This window comes from Phyllostomus discolor, chromosome 8 (assembly GCF_004126475.2).
Source record: "Phyllostomus discolor isolate MPI-MPIP mPhyDis1 chromosome 8, mPhyDis1.pri.v3, whole genome shotgun sequence".
Taxonomy (NCBI): Eukaryota; Metazoa; Chordata; class Mammalia; order Chiroptera; family Phyllostomidae; genus Phyllostomus; species Phyllostomus discolor.
The window spans coordinates 93576523-93596689 of record NC_040910.2 but is presented as its reverse complement, the minus strand read 5'-3'; the positions used below and the strand labels follow the sequence as shown (position 1 = coordinate 93596689).

Genomic DNA, 20167 nt, shown 5'->3' with positions numbered 1-20167 from the left:
AACTTATGATAGATATGTTTTTAAAAATTGTAATAGCATATCATAAAATAGACAAATCTCAAGTCTGTAGTTTTTAATTCTCTCTCTGTGTATATGCATGTTTACATAAGTATGTGTGTGTAGGTGTACACATAGATAAATAAATGAACATTTTTCTTACTCATTAAGTTCCCAGTCAGTACTCCCCCTACCTCTAGGTAAGCTAATCACTATCCTGACCACAGATTAGTTTGCTTGTATTGAACGTCATGTAAGTAAGTGGAGGCACACAGTACGCACTCCTTTGTGTGTCTTTTTTACTCATTGTACTTTTTAGCTCTCTCTTTGTTGTCACATGTTGCAGTAATTTGTATTTTTAATTTTTGTTTCTGTTACTGTGTTTTATTTTACTTATTGAATATATCCCAGTTTATTAAGATATTCTTATGATGAGCATTTGTGTTTCTGGCTTTAGGCCTCAGTGAATGTAATTATATTAACGTAATAGTAGATATATGCACTGTAATTTTGAGTAAGTACCTAAGAGTAGAATTGCTTGGTTGTAGGCTAGGCATATACTTAACTTTATTAGCAATAGCCTAGAGTTTTCCAAAGAGATTACAGCATTTTACACTTCTCTCTGCAATCCCAGGGAGTTCTAGTTGCTCTGCTTCCTGCTGCATTGGGTTTTATCATTTTTTAATCGTCTTTCAACCTTACATGTTAGTATGAAATCTATTTTATAAAAGAAAAATCTTAGTTTTTCATTTAATGTACTCAGTTTCTCCTTGGTTAGGTATCTGTTGCAAAACCATCTTCAATCAACGGATCATATCAGGATAGGTTTACAGTCCCAATAAAATATGACAGACTCAGTTTTTTAAAAGTGGAAAAAGGCTATAAGCCCAAATCGGCTTATCTGTAGCACTGTTTTCTCTCTTTCTCTTTTCAACTGGACACGTTCGGCACAAAATAAAATAACGAGTTGAAGGGAATCGAGTTTGTGTTTCTGAGTGATTATGAAGTGTTTATGACAGCTGCTAGGCCGACACTCTCCGTAATGGTGTTACATTGACTTCTGAACACCTTCCCGTCTGCCTCCAGGCCTGCGTGTCTGTGTCGCCTGAGTGGTTTTGCATTAACATCTACCCTGAGTAAGATCTTTTGACTACAGAAGTGTTACTTGCAAATGGAAGATACCATTAGGGCTGCTTCAAAGCTCGGAATGGTATTTGGACTGGTGGTGCTGAAGTAATGGCTGGTGTTTTGAAGTGTAATGTCTAAATCTGTGTTGCATAGCTGAAGGGCCCTGTGAGTTTAAACTGTTTTTCTTTGATCTTCCTTTCAAAAATCAGGCTGAAGGGGAAAGGTTCAAGTCGACTTAAAATACCCTCTCTCTGTATGCAAAAAATTGGGAGTATGAAGCTGTGATTACAAGTCCTATTTGTTATTTGTGTTCTGTGCATTTAATATTGTTCTTGAAACTCACTTCCTTCTTGCCTCCAGTTTTGTATTTTGATTTTAGTGTCAAGACCAAAATATAGACTCAGTTGCCGTCTGCTTATGTGGTTTGCAAATAACTGTTCTATAAGTCGTTAGTCCTCACAAGTATGTGTTTTAAGTGGGTTTTTGTGGTTTGCCTTTCTTTCCTTCCCTGATGGCATACAGAATGGGTTATGGAGATACTGACACTTTGACTGGATCATTTGTGGTTAGGTGGGCAAAAATAAAATAAAAAACTTGTCCCCTTCTTCCTCCTAATTTTAGGAGCTTTCAAAAGAATTACTTTTTACTGTTAGGAATACTTTCCTCAAACTGTGCTATCTTAAGTTTTTGCAATTGTTGGAGCTGAGCTATAATATGGAAAATCACCCCCTGGCAGTGAGACTTGTTAGAGAAAAAAAGGCCTGAGTTTAGAGCTGTTTGAATACAGTGTGTTAGTAGGAGATTCTGATGCCTCTTTGGTTTGGGTCATTTTGGGGATAGTCTTCCATGTTTACTTGTGTCTAAAATGAAAGGACATCACTGAGTGGCCTCACAGGGTGACTCTAGAGAGAGACTATCAGCTCTTCTTGGAGATTGTTTTGTAGTTATAATAGCCACTCATGTAGCTTGGTGAGGTCCTTTTGTTGCTTACTAACTAAATTAAATACCTTAGTATAAGATGATACCTCCCACCCCTTTCCCTACTTCTCTTTTTTAGTTTTACATTTTCTCCCTAATTAAAAAATTTATTCTTGTGACTTTTAAAGTAAGTAATGAAAAAAATCTTTTTAAGGAACTTACTAATTCACTTGTTATCTGTATGATTAATACAGATAACTGTTACATGTAAAACAATGAACAAAGTTTAACTATTGTATATACTTGTTTTAAAATTTTTTTTTCTTGTTTATTCTATTACAGTTGTCCCAATTTTCTCCCTTTGCCCTACCTACCCCCTACTCCCACAGTCAATACCCACACCATTGTCCGTGTCTGTGGTTCATTCATACATGTTCTTTGACTGATCCCTTCCCCTTCTTTCCATCTTTGCCCCCCCCCCCCCCCACCCCTTTTCTCTGGCAGCTGTCAGTCTGTTCCCTGTTTCCATGTCTCTGGTTCTGTTTTGCTTGTTAGTTTATTTTGTTCATTATATTCCTCTTATAAGTGAGATCATATGGTATTAATCTTTTGCCAACTGGCTTATTTCACTTAGTATAATATTCTCCAGTTCTATCTATGCTGTTGCAAAAGGTAGGAGTTCCTTCTTTTTTCTTTCTGCTGCATAGTATTCCATTGTGTAAATGTTTTTTAATATGTTCATCTGCTGATGGGCACTTAGGCTGTTTCTAACACTTGGCTATGTTTAAATAGGCTAAGTGAGGTCCTTTTGCTGCTTTAGAGACTGAGTTCTTCAGCATAAGAACTCATTGTCTCTTTATTCCCCCCGTTTCTCTATATTTTTACCTTTCATCCCTATTTTGGGGAGCAGTGGATATTGGGGAATGTTAAAATTTGTATACAGGGTGGGCAAAAGTGGGTTTACAGCCCTGGATGGTGTGACTCAGTGGATTGAGCTCCAACCTGCGAACCAAAGGATTGTGGGTTTGATTCCTAATCAGGGCACATGCCTGGGGTTCGGACCAGGTCCCCAGTAGGGGGCCCGTGAGAGGCAACCACACATTGATGTTTCTCTCCCTCTTTTTTTCTCTCCCTTCCCTCTGTCTAAAATAAATGAATGAAATATTTTTTTAAAGTATGTTACAGTTGTTTGTGAAGAAAATATATTAATAATAATAAAAAAGAATAAACTATTTTGCATACTCACAAATGTAAACCTGGTTTTTGCCCCACCTGTATATATTATTTATTTTAACAATTTTAGTTTTACATAAAAATTGAATGGAAGTACAGAGAATTTTCATGTACCTTCTCTCCCCCATTTTGTCCTATTAACATCTTATGCTAGTGAGGTACATTTGTAAAATTGAATTAATATTGACACAGTATTAATAACTAATGTTATTAATAACTAACTTAATAACTAATTAAGCCCATAGTCCACATTTTTCTCCTTAATGAAAACATTTTATTTGCTGCTACTTTTAAACTTTGAAACTACTAAACAATAATCTTTTTAGGGAACTTCTTTTTGGTTGTGTTTGTATGGTTAATGCATGTGAACAATTACAAAAGATTGATAATGCTACATTTGTATATATTAAAAATTTTGTTTTTTAAAGATTTTGTTATTTTTTAGGTAGAGGGGAAGGGAAGGAGAGAGAGAGGGGGAGAAATATCAGTGTGTGATTGCCTCTCACACACCCCACACTGGGACCTGGCCCATAACCCAGGCATGTGCCCTGATTGGGAATTGAACTGGCGACCTTTTGGTTCGAAGGTTGGAGCTCAATCCACTGAGCCACAGCAGCAAGGGCTACATCTGTTAATTTAAATGGGCTGTTGCTACATCACTGTTGGTAGGAAAACCTGTTGCAGGTAGAAACATTGTATAAACACATAGAGGTTGGAATGAGTGTGGGATGTTTGTCAAAGAGGGTGGAAGACTTGCCTTGGTACTGAGCAGGAGAGAGAAGAGCAGTGGGATAAAATCTGTGCAGATGACGTGCTGCTTGCTGTCTCCGGAGCAGTCCTTTCCTCAAGCTGGAAAGCATAGGCAGTAAAATATCAGTGGGGTTGAGAATGAGTTGTGCCAAAGTGCGTTTTATGACACAGTATTATAACAAATTTCCAGGTCTTAAATATTAACGTGCTTTAAGAACAGTGGGGCAATGGCAAATTATGCTTAATACCATTAAGATTGAATAATGAGCCAATATAGACTCAGTCATTTATTTATCAGTTCGTTCATTCAACAAGCATCGAGAAGAAGATGCTTCTTGATGCTTGTTGAGTGCCAACTATCTTTTGAGTGCCAACTATGTGCTACATATTTTAAATACATGGTTTTACACAGTTGCCTTGTTAGATCAATATGTCATCACCCTTATTTTAAAAGCTAAACTCAGATTTAGCAAATTTGTATAGTTAATAAACACAAGTCTAATTCATAAACTGTTAGGATCGCTGATGTTGTTGCTGTGTGGTATTTGTAACTGATGATTTGGCATGCAGTACATATTTGGCATTGTTGCCATAAGCCATTGTTTGGGTGAAAAAATAAAACTTCTAGGGCCCCATCCATTGGCTGCTCGGACTCCCTTAGTCGTCCGAGGTGGAGCCAGCGCCATTGGTTGTCCAGAGGAGTCTGCGTAAAGATACTTTTGACTGAAAGTCAGGATGTGCTTGGGATGCACATGAAAGATGCATCTTTCTCTATTTTCTTTCATGTCTGGTGACTTAGTCTTTTAATTCATATTTTCAGTCTAGAAGTGATTTGCTACATATGATGTAGCCATTTTGAAAAATACGTAAATCAGTACCTCTTTTACATTTTATTTTATTTTAAAGAGTAAAGCTTGTTAAAGTGTCTATCAGGGAACAGCCCTGGCTGGTGTGGCTCAGTGGATTGAGTGCCAGCCTGAGAACCAAAGGGTCACTGCTTCAATTCCCAGTCAGGGCACATGTCTGGGTTAGGGGCCAGGTCCCCAATAGGGGGCTTGAGAGAGGCAACCACACATTGATATTTCTTTCCCTCTGTTTCTCCCTCCCTTCTCCTCTCTCTCTAGAAACAAACAAACAGACAAACAAACCTTTAAAAAAAAGAAACAGAACTATTGATCATTATGCCTTGTGTTTGAACTGCTTGAGTTACAGGAGAAACAGTGATTTTTGTGTGATTCTTTTTAGCAGAAACTGGTTTTCTTTGAATGTTTGTATGAATTTTTACAAATCAATGTTTTTTTTTTTACTTCAAGGGATATTATTTTGGTATAAGCCAACCATTTGTACATAAGTTGGGTGGGAAGATTGATCATGACTGGATTTGGAATTAAAATATGAATTCAATTAGGTACAAAGAGCTCTATCTTTTTCCAGAACTGCTGAAATGAGTTCTTGAATCTCATTCATATTCTATACTGTTTATCATATATATATATATATATATATATATACACACCTCTGGAAACTAAGGGTCCTTTAGGACAAATGTTTCACATCATTTGCCCTAGTGGAGGGCTACTATAATAGACTATGCTATATTCACTTTGAGGCAGCATTGCTTTTTCCAGAGACTGATTTATACATTTTGTTTCACTGTGCCTAATGAGTTTAATCTATAATTTTTAAAAATCAGGTAACTGTATTGGGTAGGAGACTTTAACAGCCATTCATGAAATAGTATTACTAAATTCCAATAGGTATATAAAGTAGTGTCCTTAGTCATGAAGAAAATGTAAATTAAAACCACAGTGTGTGAATGTTACTGAACACCTATCATGGCTGATACTAACTGTTGGAGAGGATGTGGAGCAAGTAGAACTTAAAAAAATATTTTATTTATTTATTTTTAAAGAGAGGGGAAGGGAGGGAGAAACAGAGGGAGAGAAACATCAATGTGTGGTTGCCTCTCACACGCCCCCTACTGGGGACCTGGCCCCTTACCCAGGCACATGCTCTGACTGGGAATCGAACCGGAGACCCTTTGGTTCACAGGCTGGCATTCAATCCACTTAGCCACACCAGCCACAGCAAGAACTCTTTTAACAGTGCTGGTGGAAGTGTAAACAGGTAAATAGAAAGTTATTTTATTAAAATTTATAGATCTAATTCAAATCTATAAAATAAGCACATATTTCTAATATAGAAGCAATACCCAAAAATATATACCCAAAAGAAATATGTCCACCAAGTGACATGTGCAAGAATATTTATAGCAGTATTCTTTATGACATTATTTTAAAAATGGTAAGATATCCCTGGCTGATGTGGCTCAGTGGATTGAGTGCCAAGCCTCATTCCGAAGGTTGCAGATTCGACTCCCAGTCAGGGCACATGGCTGAGTTGAGGGCCAGGTCCCAGTGGAGTTGTGTGAGGGGCAACCGATTGATGTATTTCTCACACATTGATGTTTCTCTCCCCCTCTCTAAAAGTAAATAAATAAAATCTTAAAAAGAAAATGGTAAGATCATGACAATCACAACTGTGAAAAGGATGTGCCATAAATTTTATTTAACTGATTAATTAATGAGATATTTGGCAAGTTGTTACAGCAGATTCAAAAGATAATCTGAGCCCTGCCTGATGTGGCTCAGTGGATTGAATGCCGGCCTGTGAACCAAAGCATCGTGGGTTCGATTTGCAGTCAAGGCACATGCCTGGGTTGTGGGCCAGGTCCCCGGTTGGGGCATGTGAGAGGCAACCAAACATTGATGTTTCTCCCCCTCTGTTTCTCATTCCCTTCCCCTCTCTCTAAAAATAAATAAACAAAATCTTTTTTTTAAAAAGGATAACCTGAAACACAGATATTGGCACACAATTCTTACTGTAGTCTATCATTATATTTGCTCTATTTTATTATTAGTTATTGTTATTCTCTTATTGTGCCTAATTTATATATTAAACTTACAATAGGTATGTATTATAGGAAAAAACATAGTATATATACAGGATTCAGTACTCTCCAAGGTTTCAGGCTTCCACGGGGGGTCTTGGAATCATATATCCACAGATAAGGGGAGAGTATTATACACAATATGTGTTTTCATTTAAATAAACGTAGGCAAGTAAAACTTACAGGTATTTCAAGTTCAGGATAGTGGTTAAAATTATTCTTGAGATGGATTTGTGACTAGGAAGGGGCATGGAGGGACCTTCTGAGTATCCATAATTTCTGTTTGTTGTTGTCTGTGAGGGTAGCAGAGGTGTATTAACATTGAAAATTTATTAATTTGTACACATACATATGATTTATGTGTTACTTCTATACCTGTTATCTTAAAATGATGTTTGCTAAAAAGAATCAATTGCAGACCACAATTCTATATTTGACCAGTGCCTAAATGGTAGTTGGCAGGGGGTGCAGGCTGGGGTGGGGTGGGGAACAAAAGCCCTGGCCAGGTAGCTCAGTTGGTTAGAGCGTTGTCTCAGTGCGCCAAAGTTGTGGGTTTGAAGTCTGGTCAGGGCACATGTTAGAAGCATCGAATGAGTGCATAAATGAATGGAACAGCAAATTGATGTTTTTTTTTTTCTCTCTTCTACCTTCCTCTCCTTCTCTAAAAATCAATGAGAAAAAAACCAAACTGAGAACTTATTTAAAAATAAAAAAATAAAAGGATAGTTTGAGCTGTAAATATGTACCCTTGTCCTAACTCTGTGCGATTGTAAAGTGTTATCATTATTGTCCTTGGTTTTTGATTAAATTTTCCATTTTGTAGTCAGATGTGTCTGAAAAGTCATGGGGGTTTCAGAGACAAGTTGGTTCTGAGGGCTCGATGACCTTCATTTGCTTTTAGAATTCTCTAAAAGTACTTACAAAGCTCTCCCACAACTTTTATAGCCTTTTCTCTGTGTGTATTATTGTCTCGGCTGTTATAATTTCCTTTTGCCTTAGATTGAGTTGTGAGATTCTAAACTTGTACTTTCCCCCCATCTTTTTTGGTTTGGTATGTAATTTGCATATTTTCACCATGCGAAAGCTATTTTCTATGGTTGGAAAAGATTTTTTTCCTACAGTGTGAACAAATCATTCTTTGTTCTCCTTATTGTGCCTCCAAACTGGTACGTCCGGTTTATGCTCCAAACAACAAAAGTCTGTCATCAGAAATTAAAATGCCAGTAAGAACAAAGGCAGAGACCCAGGAGGAGCTATTGGAGAAGTTTCCTCCTCTCTCCAAGTAACCGCAGTTGCCAGGAAGGTGGAACATGGCTTGGTATACGCCTTCCTTCTAGTTCTACCCTTGGATTTATTATTATTGTTGGTTTAAAAGTGAATTTACAGCTCCTGGTAATTCTATTCAGGATCTATAAAATCCTCGTCTCTGAGATTCTTTGTCATTTTCAATGAGCTTTTTTTAAGAAACCTAAAAATCACTTTGAAAGCCTTTAGAAATGTAATAGGTCTTGACACTTATTTATTTGAGAGCAAAATTACCAGTGAACACAATGTATAAAATACTAGAGGCAATTGAAAACGGCAGCTAGAGCAGGGCATGCCCATCCTCTCTGTGTCCTTTCTAAAATGTGCACATCTCATCTGTATACGCTTCGGTAGCACTGTCTGTTCGGAAATAGCCGCCCAGTATAGAATTTGCAAATACAGAGTTCTCGCCTCCGGGAAGTTTGACATTTGTGAGTCACTTAGGATACTTTACAGTTATGCTTGTAACAATCTAGATTTTAATATATTCACAAACATCTACAAGTAGTGACAGAATATTTCTTCCCTTCTTCCTTCCTTTATGTTATAATTAAAACTTCTAGGAACTTAACTTACAAGCAGTGAAGGATAGGTAATGAATGTGAGGGTGCATTTTATAATCAGTCCTAATGCTTTTTTTCTACCTGTTGTTGGACATTTAAAAAGGGATTTAGAGTAGAAGCTGGAATTTAGGTTTGTTTTGAAAGCCATTAGTCTGAAAAGCACTGTGTGTTCAGATTTCAAAATGTTTTGTGTATCACAGTAAGCTCTTGTGTATTAATCCAGTGATAACAAACATATTGTATTGTGAGCATGCCAAGACAGGTTTGTTTTATTCTTTATTTTTTAGTGTAATTTAGTACAGGAGCTCAGTTAAATACGATTAATTTTTTTTAAACTTTAGGGCTTTATTTGACAGAACCAAAAGTTAAATGCTAGACCTGTGGCATATGGAAATAATGGTATAGAGTAGATTTTGTGTTAGAATACTATGATTTGTTACAGGTATAAACCTTATTTGTGATATTGAGAAGTGGTTTTCATTATCCTAATTTAAATTCAATGCAAGTTCTATTTTCTGTTTTTTTTTCTGTTTATTTTTATTGTATTTTTTCCCATTACCATTTAGTCCCCTTCCACCCCTCTCCCCCAACAAGTCTATTTTTTATTTCCTTGTTAACAGAAATAGTATGTGTGTCGTAGAAGAATATCCATTGCCTAAAAGACAATTTATTTTCATAAAGTAAGTGTCTTGGCAGCTTTGGTGGGGAGAGCCAGTAATATATCTGTAATGTAATTGATTACATTAGTGATATACCTTTCGGTAAAAGTGTGTTTAAAATAAAAGATTTTAGATTTGGTGATTTTTAGATTTCAGAGAATGTATGATTACTACTTTGGGTGGGAGATTGAACAAAGTGAGTTTTAAATAAAGAGTTTTTTTTTAGTTTTAAATTTTACTTGATAATAATAAAAATTGTAGATGTAAGAGCTGCAGTACCTAATGGCCCTGGTTTTCACTTACAAAATTAATGTTCACAAAGGAATTTGTAGAGAGGAAAGTTCTTATGATTTGCTCTGCTGAGTTTATAGCCTCCGTGTATCTGATTGGTGATAGGTGGTGCTGTTGCACAGTGAGTTCGAAGAGCCGAGCATTCCCTGCCCTCCGCGTCCCAGGTGCTATTACACGGCTTTGCCATTGCGGCCAATAAATAAGTTGTAATGACTCTTATAAGGAAAATGAATATGATGGCTCTTTAGGCATTACCATAATTTAACATTTATAAGAAACAAAAATATAGGTTACAGCACTTAAATTCTGATAGAAGAGAGGATGAAGATCTGAAAAAGTTAATATAAAAGGCAGCTCTACAGATTTATATTTAATATTGGAAGATTTATAAGCCTTTTATTTTATAATGTGTACACTGTTGATATTTTAAACTGCTCATCTGGCAGGGCTGTTTAAAAAAGTACCATCGGCATGTTTCCTCTGTTGAATGTTTATCATTATGATGTTTGTTATAAGTTCTAGGATATTTAGAACTAGTTGTACAATGTTTCCCTTTTTCCTTATCGGATATTACCTATTCCATTGAACACGTGACAATTATGAAAGTGTATTGGGAACTACATTACTACTTAAAGTAGTTTGGAAAGCTTTCTTAACTCAAATTTAATCTGTTCCAATTAGCAGTAAACTTTCTTTTGACCCTCTAGTTTTGAAAAACAGTTGTTTTTGCACACTTGACACATGTATTAGCATATCCCCTTTGCGTTTATATTAATGGATTGTTGTACTCTTCATATCTGAGGAATAAATCTGATAGGACTAAAAAAATGGGCATTCAGACAGTGTTAGTGTATAATAAAAGTGAGGATGTTTAATGATGCTTACATGTCCTTTTATTCATTGAATTTGGAAATTAAAAGTGTGTTTGATGTCTTTCAGCACCTTTACCTTCCCAGTGGGAGCAGTGGGGGCAGTGGGGAGGTGTTGGTCAGATGGAGCAAAGTCGGAGTCCTGTAGTGTAGATGATAATGTAGTCATGTAGTATGTAATGTGGATGTAGTGTGTAGTGTGTTCACGCGTGTAGGGAATTAGACTGCATTGGGTACTGGAAAGTCCTAAGGAACAGGTGTCAGGTGCTCTCCTCACATGATGAAGGTAGCTCTGAGGAGAGACCCCAGTCATCATTTTAGTACGTATATGCATATCAAATCATCCCATTGTACACCTTGAATGTATATATTTTTATTAAAAGTGTGTTTAAGAAAGAAGAAAGAACATTAAAAAGTTTATAGAGGTTAAATGATTTACTCAAGGTGGTTAATAGCTAGTTAGTTTCAGAACCATAACTGGTAACTGGATCATTGACATTTCACTTCAGTGTTTGCAATACATTTTGCCTTTCCTTTTACAACATATTTGTGAAAGTTAGTACAACATTTAAGATCTTCTTTTAAAAGTAACTAAGAATATTTTTAGGTTTTACTTATTTGTTTTTAGAGAAAGGGGAGGGAGGGAGAAAGAGAGAGAAACATGGATGTACGAGAGAAACATGGACCTGCTGCCTGCTGCATGCCCCCAACTGGGACCTGGCCCACAACCCAGGCGTGTGCCCTGACCAGGAATCGATCCAGCAACCCTTCGGTTTACAGGCCGATGCTCAATCCACTGAGCTGCGCCAGCCAGGGCAAAAAATATCTAAGAATATTTATCTTTTACTTACATGGAAAAGTGGATACTAATAAAAAAAAAAAAACATAGTTGTTTTGCTTTAAAATGCAAGGCAGTCATGCAGGAACTGAGCTGACTTAGTCATTTATTAAAGATAAAAATTATGGATTTCAGGGCAGACCATTTGTTCTTCTATTCATATCAAGTGCATGCTCTTATAATTTTTAAGAATAACTTAGGGATATGAATATATAATGTGTATGATCAACCATAAATGTGTACGAGTGGTGTAAATTACATTTCAGATAATAAATTGTGATGACACTTAAGAATCTTGTTTTCATATGATCGTGGACTGACCTGTGTTTTCATTTACTGCAATGCTTTTTCTGTTTTCCATGCAGATCAGTGGGGAAGCTCAGGAGCTCTTTTCTGTTCGACATGGCCCAATTCGAGCGGCTAGGATCTTGCCTGCTCCACAGTTTGGTGAGTGTATCCTTTTAGAAGAAACAAACCATTCAGAAAGTCTCTCTTTTATTGGTCTTGGACTACAGACAGCAAGAATGATAACTAAAGTCTGTTTTTCTCTAAGTGTCTATACCTCTTCTCCTCTCCCCCCCAAGATAAACTCTTAGTCTTGTCAGTTGGGATGGAAGTAGGTAATCTTAACCAATTCAATATGGCCATTCACTTTCTGCTGTGTTTTTGATTTATCTTCTTCTTCTTTGATCTTGGTTTAGCCTCTGACTTGGCTGGCTCTTTCTGGAAGCCCGCTTCTCTCCTGGTTTTAATGGCACTGCTCTTCCCAGACCCCTTCCTTGCTGACTGTGCCGCTTTTGTGATGTTTCTGGTTTACTTTTCTTCTCTGGGTGTTCCCCAGGTCTCTGCTGTTCTCGTGTCTCTGCTGTTCTTCTCCGTTATACTGACTGCCTTGGAGAGCTTGGTGTTTCGTCATTATCTTGATTATAGATGAGTGTGCCATTTGCATTTCCGGCTGTGTCAGAAGAATATTTTCTGGCTTTTGACCTCTGCTTTTTTTGGATCTCTGCTTTAATAATGAATGCTTTTTAATGTTGTACTTAAAGATCATGTTTTATTTTTTTCTTTAAATCAAGTACATTTTTAAATTAAATCTGCTATTTGGATGCCTAATGATCTGAGCTTTCTAAAGGTTCTATTTTCTCATTAACTTGGCTGTGTTCACTCCATATTTTCTCATGTGTACTAAAAACAATCCTATTAGTATTATTTGAATACTTTAAAATATTTTTTAAAAGAGGATATTAAAATACTTTAATTCCATTATGTTTTTAAAGTTTAGCCAGAAGTTGGAAATCTTCCTCATAATACTTCTTTAAACAGTTACTTCTCATTAATTCTCTAAATTGTTGAGAATGATGTTTATTAAAACTACCATGTGTATTATTGTATGCATAAGTAACGTTAAAGATTAATGTAGTGATTAAATCTGCTTAATTGTAACGGGAATGGTGGAGGTAGTAAGGTAACAGTATCCTGACGCCACGTGGAGATTTTTCTCCTTATGTTGAACTATGTGATATATGCAGGTATCCGCTCTGTTGTCTCTCTCCTTTGCACTCTCCTCTTGCTCCATTGTCTGTTGCATTTGTGTTTTGGTGAAATCTTTGACAAAGAGGAGTGTAGAACATTATTTTCTGGAAGGTTTTTTTTGTATAGTCAGCTTTCTTTGTGGATGGTTAAAATCAAGGACTTTATTGCTTAAGGATTGTTCTACATCTTTGTTTCTTTGTATGTAATTGACAGAGGCAGATTTTTGTTGCTTCATTTCATTTATGAGCCTCCTGTTTACATCAGTTATTAATGCTCAACTTTTCTCAGCAAAGCTATAAAAGTTAATATTGCCTAGTAGAATTTTAGTATGTTTAATTTACTTTGTCTAATTAAAAAGTAATCCTCTGCCCAGGCTGGTATGTCTTGGTTGATTAGCATGTCATTCTGTACACTGAAAGGGGGCAGGTTTGATCCCTAGTCAGGGTGCATCCCTAGGTTGTGGGTTCTGTCATCCCAGTTAGAGCATGTACAGGGGGCAAACCGATCATTTCTCTCTCTCTGTTTCTCCCACCCCCCCACCGGCCCACAGCAATTAAAAATATTCTTGGATAAGGATTAAAAATAGATTCCTCCATCTATAATAATATGCTTACTTTAAAGAATATCAGGTTTTTAAAATATAATTTCACATATCTAAATGTTCAGTTTTGACTTGCCAAAAATTATGCATTATCTGCTTTATTGTGTTTGGTTATTTGTTTAGATTGTTTTCATCAAAGTTATATATGCAAAATTTATATATGAGTATATACAATTTGTAGTGGATAAAGAGTACCCCATCCCTCTCTTTTGCCATATTGCTTTATGTGCTTGTGGTGATGGAATAAGTCCTTAAGAAGTTTCCCTGAAAAGAGGTGTGTGGTAGACCTGTTTGTCTGAAGATGTCTTTACTCTTTCCATATTCTTTTCTTCTTCTTCTTCTTTTTTCAATCAAATGATTGCCCCTCGCACACTGTGAACCAGAGACCTGGCGTGCAACCCAGGCATGTGCCCTGACCAGGAGGCGAACCAGCAACCCTTCATTTTGCAGGCCGACATTCAATCCACTGAGCCGCACCAGCCAGGGCTCTTCCATATTCTTGAATGACAATTTGGCTGGGTAACAATACTCATTTGTAAATAATAGTAATTCAGAATTTTGAAGGCACTGGTTTAGTGTCATGGTTGAAGGGTCTGAAGCTATTTTGATACCTTTTTCTTTGTATATGGCTTGTTTTTCTCTTTGGCATCCAGTAGAGTGTTGGTTTTGTTCCCAGTATTCTGAAACTTTGCAGTTTTGTTTCTTGATTCATACACTGTCCTGAAATCATATGGTACTTGTCTTTCTCTGACTGGCTTATTTCACTTAGCATAATGTTCTCCAGGTCCATCCATGCTATTGCAAAGGGTAAAGTTTTCTTCTTTTTTTATGGCTGAGTAGTATCCCTTTGCATAAATGTACCATAGCTGTAGTTTCTGTTGGTTCCTCTTCTTGTTTCCTAATGATTTTCCTCTGCAGTATCTATATATTGTTTACCTACCCAGTGAATTTTTCATCTCAGACACTGTATTTTCCATTTTTAGAAGGAGCGTGTGTGTATGTGTGCGTGCACATGGGTGCATGCATGTGTAGGAGAGATCTCCAGTGTCTTTTTAACATGTTTGCACTCTACCTTCTTGAATAAATAGAGTATGCTTTTCATAGTAGTTTAAATGTCACTCTGTTCTGTTGATTATTTCCTCAATATGAGTCAAATACAGTGAAATTCTCACAGTGGATTTTTACAGCATCATTTTTGGCCATCCTTAACCATTTTTCTCCCCTCTTCCTCCTTCTTTCCCTTCCTCACTTCAACAACACTCCTTTGTGATAGTTATATTGAAGTAGTTACATTTCCTCTTTTTTCAGACCTTTTTAATTTGCTGTTTTGTTTTCCAGAATACTGATGTCCTTCTAATTCTTCTTTCTCCTTAGCCAGTGTCAGTGGTATGTGGTGTCATGGACTTACTGTTTTTATTTATTTACTTCATTTTAAAGATTTTATTTATTTGTTTTTTAGAGAGAGGGGAGGGAGAGGGAGAGAAACATTGATTGGTTGCCTTTTACATGTTCCCAGTGGGGGACTTGGCCCACAACCTAGTCATGTGGCCTGGTGGGACCTTTTGGTTTGCAGTACGACACTCAACCCACTGAGCCACACCAGCCAGGGCTGTATTTTCTTTTTTTTTATATTTTAGTTGCTCATTTTCCTCTTAATTGCTAGATTTGTAGGCTGTTTTCATATCTTTACTGTATCACAGAATATTTGGTTGATATACAGTGGTAATGAATATTTATTGAGTGTTGCTATATGGTATAATCTTTTGAAAATTATTACCTAAAAGAAATGCAAGTTCCTCTTCTGTAGGTATTTCTGGGAAAAGTCTGTTCCCTAACTAAAAGTGAAAAACTTAAGATTTGTGGGTCCTCTTTTCCCACAGAAAGTCATCATTGTATTTAACGGGCATTTATTCAGATCAGTGGTTTGTGCTTCCTGCTTCTTCATTGTCACAGTGACTCTTAAAAGTTGAATTAAAGTTTTTGTCTTTTTGTTATTTGTTTTCTTTTTCCATTACATTTCTTTTTTTAAAGATACTATTTGTTTTTAGAGAGAGGGGAAGGGAGAGAGAAAGAGGGGGAGAAACATCCATGTGTAAGAGTTACATCTGTCTGGTTGCCTGTCACACACCCCCACCTGGGGACCTGACCCTGACCCAGCCATGTGCCCTGACTGGGAATTGAACCGGTGACCCTTTGGTTCTCAGGTTGACACTCAGTCCACTGAGCCACACCAGCTAGGGCTCTATTATATTCCTTGATTTTTTTTTTTTTTTGTCAACATCTAGTTTTCATAGGTTTTTTCTTTGATATATTGTGGTCCTTCCCTGACTAATGCATTTCTTTGGAGTCGCAGGAGAAGTGCATTCTGTGCAGTGCATTGCAGAATATGTGGAATTTGAGTGTTGCCCCAAAGTGAATTTATTTAATATTTTGCAAAAAGAAACGAGAACTATACTTTTGTGTCAAGTACTTTTTAAATCATTTGTCAGTGACCAAATGGCTAACACTGTTTTTGATTCTAACAGAGCTTGTAACCCTATTAGGAATTATATTAGGCAGTGCTCATGGAGAAGGGTGATCATTTTGGCCTTGAACCTAAACTAGGTTTTTGAGAAATGCAGATTTAATCATATTTGTTATCCCTAGGAGTCCAGTCTATGGAGTACCTGAAATTTTTTCATAAAAGAGTATTTTAGAATAAATTCTTTTAAAGCAGGACCTTTATTCTGAGAGTAGGTGGATTCTTTGGAGATACAGTGTCCTCAGGTGTCTGTGAGCCAGATTTCTGGTGCACATCCAGAGTACTGGGCAGCCACCTCGGCTGGTTTCTTCCAGATTATTTCATTGTGACTTACCGCTGGAAAGGCACTATTATTTTTTGCTCTGTTATGGAAGGAATTTGCAACTTTACATCTCAAAATATTAAGTTTTTTAAAAAGACTTAAGATCCAGTTTTCCTGTTGGACTATAAATGCCAAGTATTTTCTGAAGATTGTGATTCTGTGAGCAGCCTAGCCATGCAGTCCCAAATACTAATTTTTGCTGGTTTTTAATGATATGAATGGCTGAAGTTATTTTTCTACAAACAAAAACATGCAGAACAACTTTAGAGCTGCTAAGCTTTTTCTCATTTGCTTATATTTTGTAAATTTTCAAATAGTGTTGGGTTTTCATTATTTTTCTCAAGGTACAATTACCTGTTTCATCCTTTTCAAGCAACTTAAATGTGTTTTTTATCCTGTTCAAATAAGAGTTGTTTGATTTGTTAAGCTGTATGAAATCAGAAATTTCTATGAACTTCTTCACGAGGTTTGCTGTAAATTTTTTTCCTGTAAAATTTTAATGACTGTGTTTAACAAAGTAAATCATATAAACACACACACACACACACACACACACACACAGAGTCTGTTTAGCCAAAACACTAGCAACATTCCAAAAGTAGGCCGACTGACATTTGCTTACAGTCATCACCAGTATTTTGCAAAAAGGGAACAGGCTTATTGACATTTTAAATGTCCAAACTATGAGATTTAGACTTTTGTAATGTTTTCTGCTCTAATTAATTCTCAGTTTGCCTTGTGTGTATTTTTCATAACACTTAGTCTTTATCATTGGGGCCTTTAATACTTCGGATAATTTAGGTTTTTAGTATATGTGCTGCCGAAGCGAGCATGGATAATTTAGGTTTTTACAAAATTTGTGTAAGCTTGTGACTTAGAGAAATCATAGTGGGGGAGCATACATTCTGTTCATCTTTTTTTTCAGTGTCAGATTTTTATTGTCAGGGTCGTTAGGAAGATACACACCTTCTTAACTTGGTTAACTTAAGTTGCAACAAGCACTTAGCTTCTGTCTATTATGTCTTATAATTTTTTTTTCTTTCTAGTCCCAGGACTCTGCCTTCTCTGTGCATCCCCCTCTAACAGGATGTCTTGGTTTACTTTTTCTCTGATGTTGGCCATGTGGATGGGCCAGTTTTAACCTTTTACTATCCTTATCCTTTGGGGTGGGTTCCTGTTTCTCAGCTATCTTGGGAACTCCTGCTGTCTGATTGTGGTGTTTGCATGTTCCTTAACTCTAAACCATTAACTCTTCAAGCACACCAGCTGTGCGGTGAGAGCTGTTTGTTATTCTAAATATTTTTATTCTTGGAGACCTGTTGTGGAACAGTCTCCCCAGGACTTCCGTTGTCATCATGTATCTGGGTAGCCAGCACAGACCTCCGGCTCCCAGGTTTGTCTATAAAGAGATGGCAGCAAGTCCGATGGAGAGAGGTGTGCACTCAGGCCTGAATTCTGCATAGGAATTTGCCACTTGCTAGTTGTGTGGTGTGGGAGGGAGTCACGTCGTCTCCCCACACCTGTTTCTTAGTCTGTATGATGTTGATCAGACTGGATATGGCCACAGAACTCCAGGCATTCTGAAGAGATGCCTCAGGGACCCTTTCAGAGAAGGGCTAATGAGGGCTAATGAGGACTCATTTGCACTGGTCATTGGCCAGCATGAATCACCAGGCCTGTATGTCAATGTATTATAAGAAATGTCCAAACATGTGGAGAATTTTTATGAGTTTATATGAGCCAGAATAACAACATATACCAGGGAGCATGATCTCAAATGCTCTGCTCTGTTCATCTTAAATTTCTTTAATGTTTTTGGTCAGAGAAATAGTGTTTGTAGGGGAGAATGTTTTAGAGGTGCTGCTTGTTTAGTTTTGAAGTTTTTGTGATGCCATGGTGTATTGGACAGAGTTTGAGAAATTGATCTAAGAGTGTCCTCAGTTTGTATCTATTTAAACCCTGTAATTAAAGACTTTTCCCATGAGGCCTCAGTGAGAAGGAAGTACATTGAACAGAAAAGAGAGGAAGTAAATTTAAAAATCAAGTAAACAATAATGCTTGATATTTTTCACACGAATGCTAGGTTGATTATATACATAATCACCACTTTCCCACTATTCTGCAAAGTGACTACCATTCTGTTTTACAGATGAGGAGACTTAAAGTTCAAAGAGTTTAGGTGACTGGCATAGAGACCCATAGTTGGTAAGTGGTGGAGATGAACTTGAAAGCTTGCCTCTTAATCACTCGGCCTTACTGTCTCCCAGTATTTGATTATTCCCGTACTGCAGAGGAACTCCTTTACCAAATCTCAGTGTTTCTAGGCTGTGTCTCTGCAGAAACCAAACAGTTGTGTGTTCACTGAAATGTGTAAAAAGTAGCTCTATTTCTCCATCTTTTCTTATATTTTATTGAAGGTCTAAAATTTCTCCAGTTGCCCTAGTGTTTTCATTGTACATGGAGTCCTTGGTTGTTTAGTCTGAAGGTGAAGAGCACTAAAAACAGGCCGTATGGGGACCAGTATATAGGAAAGCCATTATCTTACATAGCTACATTTTAAATTTTAAGCTGTCAGGATAAGGTATGTCACAAAGACAGCTGCAGTCTATTCAAGTTACGTTTTCCCTAAATTGAATCGGCCCTTTAAAAGAAATGCTGCTTCCCTTTTACAGGACTCTGTATAAACTATTAAAAGTACTTCAAAAGGGTTAGTGTCGGATATCTCGAATCAGATAAAAACAAAGGTGTAACATGAAGCAACTAAATTACCAAATGTGAGCTTAATGATTGTGACCCAAATAAACAGACTTGTAATAGAGATGCTGATTGTTATCAGGACAGTTTAAATAAATGCCTTTTACTGTAGAACTGTAAAAAAAGAATGTGGGTGTCTTAGTGTATTGGACAAGTTGTGGTCTTGGAAATCTGTGTTCATTTATCATAATGCATTCCTAGGTGTGAAAGTGAAAACTGGTTATTTTCTAAGTCACAGTCATTTTACGTGAGTCTTAAAAACATTCAGCTTTATTGAGAAATAATTTTGCATACAGTGAACCTCATTAAGTACATCATTTAATGAATTTTGCCAGACAGATACAGTTATGTAACTACAACCACAATCAAAATAGAAAGCTTTTCTCTCACTGTGACAAGTCCCCTTGCCCACTTCACGCCCACCAAAATGTCTGTATGCACATGGGAGACAATAACGACGAGTATTGGTGAGGATGTAGACTCCCTGGAACTATCATACACGACTTAAGACGATGTAAATTAGAACAGCTACTGGGAAACAACTTGTCAATTCCTTAAAATGTTAGACAGGAGCCGCTTCAGGTTCACGGCAAAACCGAGCAGAATATGCAGAGATTTCCTTTGTACTTTCCTCCCTACACGGGCAGATCCTCCACGTCATCAGCGTCCTCCCGCAGAGAGTATGTTCAGGCTCTTCCGTAGCAAGCACTTTTAATTTTCAGCAGTTTTTACATTTTAATTTATCTTTAATTTCCATGTTACAGATTTTTTCTTGTATTATTTGCGATTTTTGTTTCTGTCTTTTTTTCCCATTAACTTAAATACATTTTTTAGGTTACCTTGTGATATTTGTCCTAGACCCATGGGTTCTTTTAAAAGGATGTTGTTAAAAATTTGTCTTACTTTCCTGATTATCTTTTCTTTATTAATTTTTA

At 36.8% G+C, this 20167-nt stretch overlaps 1 protein-coding gene and 1 long non-coding RNA gene across 12 annotated transcripts in view; both read left to right on the top strand.

Moving 5' to 3' along the window:
* BCAS3 (BCAS3 microtubule associated cell migration factor) overlaps window positions 1-20167 on the top strand; it is a 485409-nt gene that overhangs the window by 32856 nt on the left and 432386 nt on the right. For all 11 annotated transcript variants that reach the window (XM_036033603.1, XM_036033602.1, XM_028521954.2 and 8 more), the window contains exon 6: window positions 11867-11948. In XM_036033603.1, coding sequence (XP_035889496.1) covers window positions 11867-11948 — 82 coding nt within the window. The remainder of the gene's footprint in view (window positions 1-11866; window positions 11949-20167) is intronic.
* LOC118502185 lies at window positions 15882-19357 on the top strand. Its single transcript, XR_004904879.1, has 2 exons — window positions 15882-17279; window positions 17323-19357. It is a non-coding gene; the product is annotated as an uncharacterized LOC118502185 (long non-coding RNA).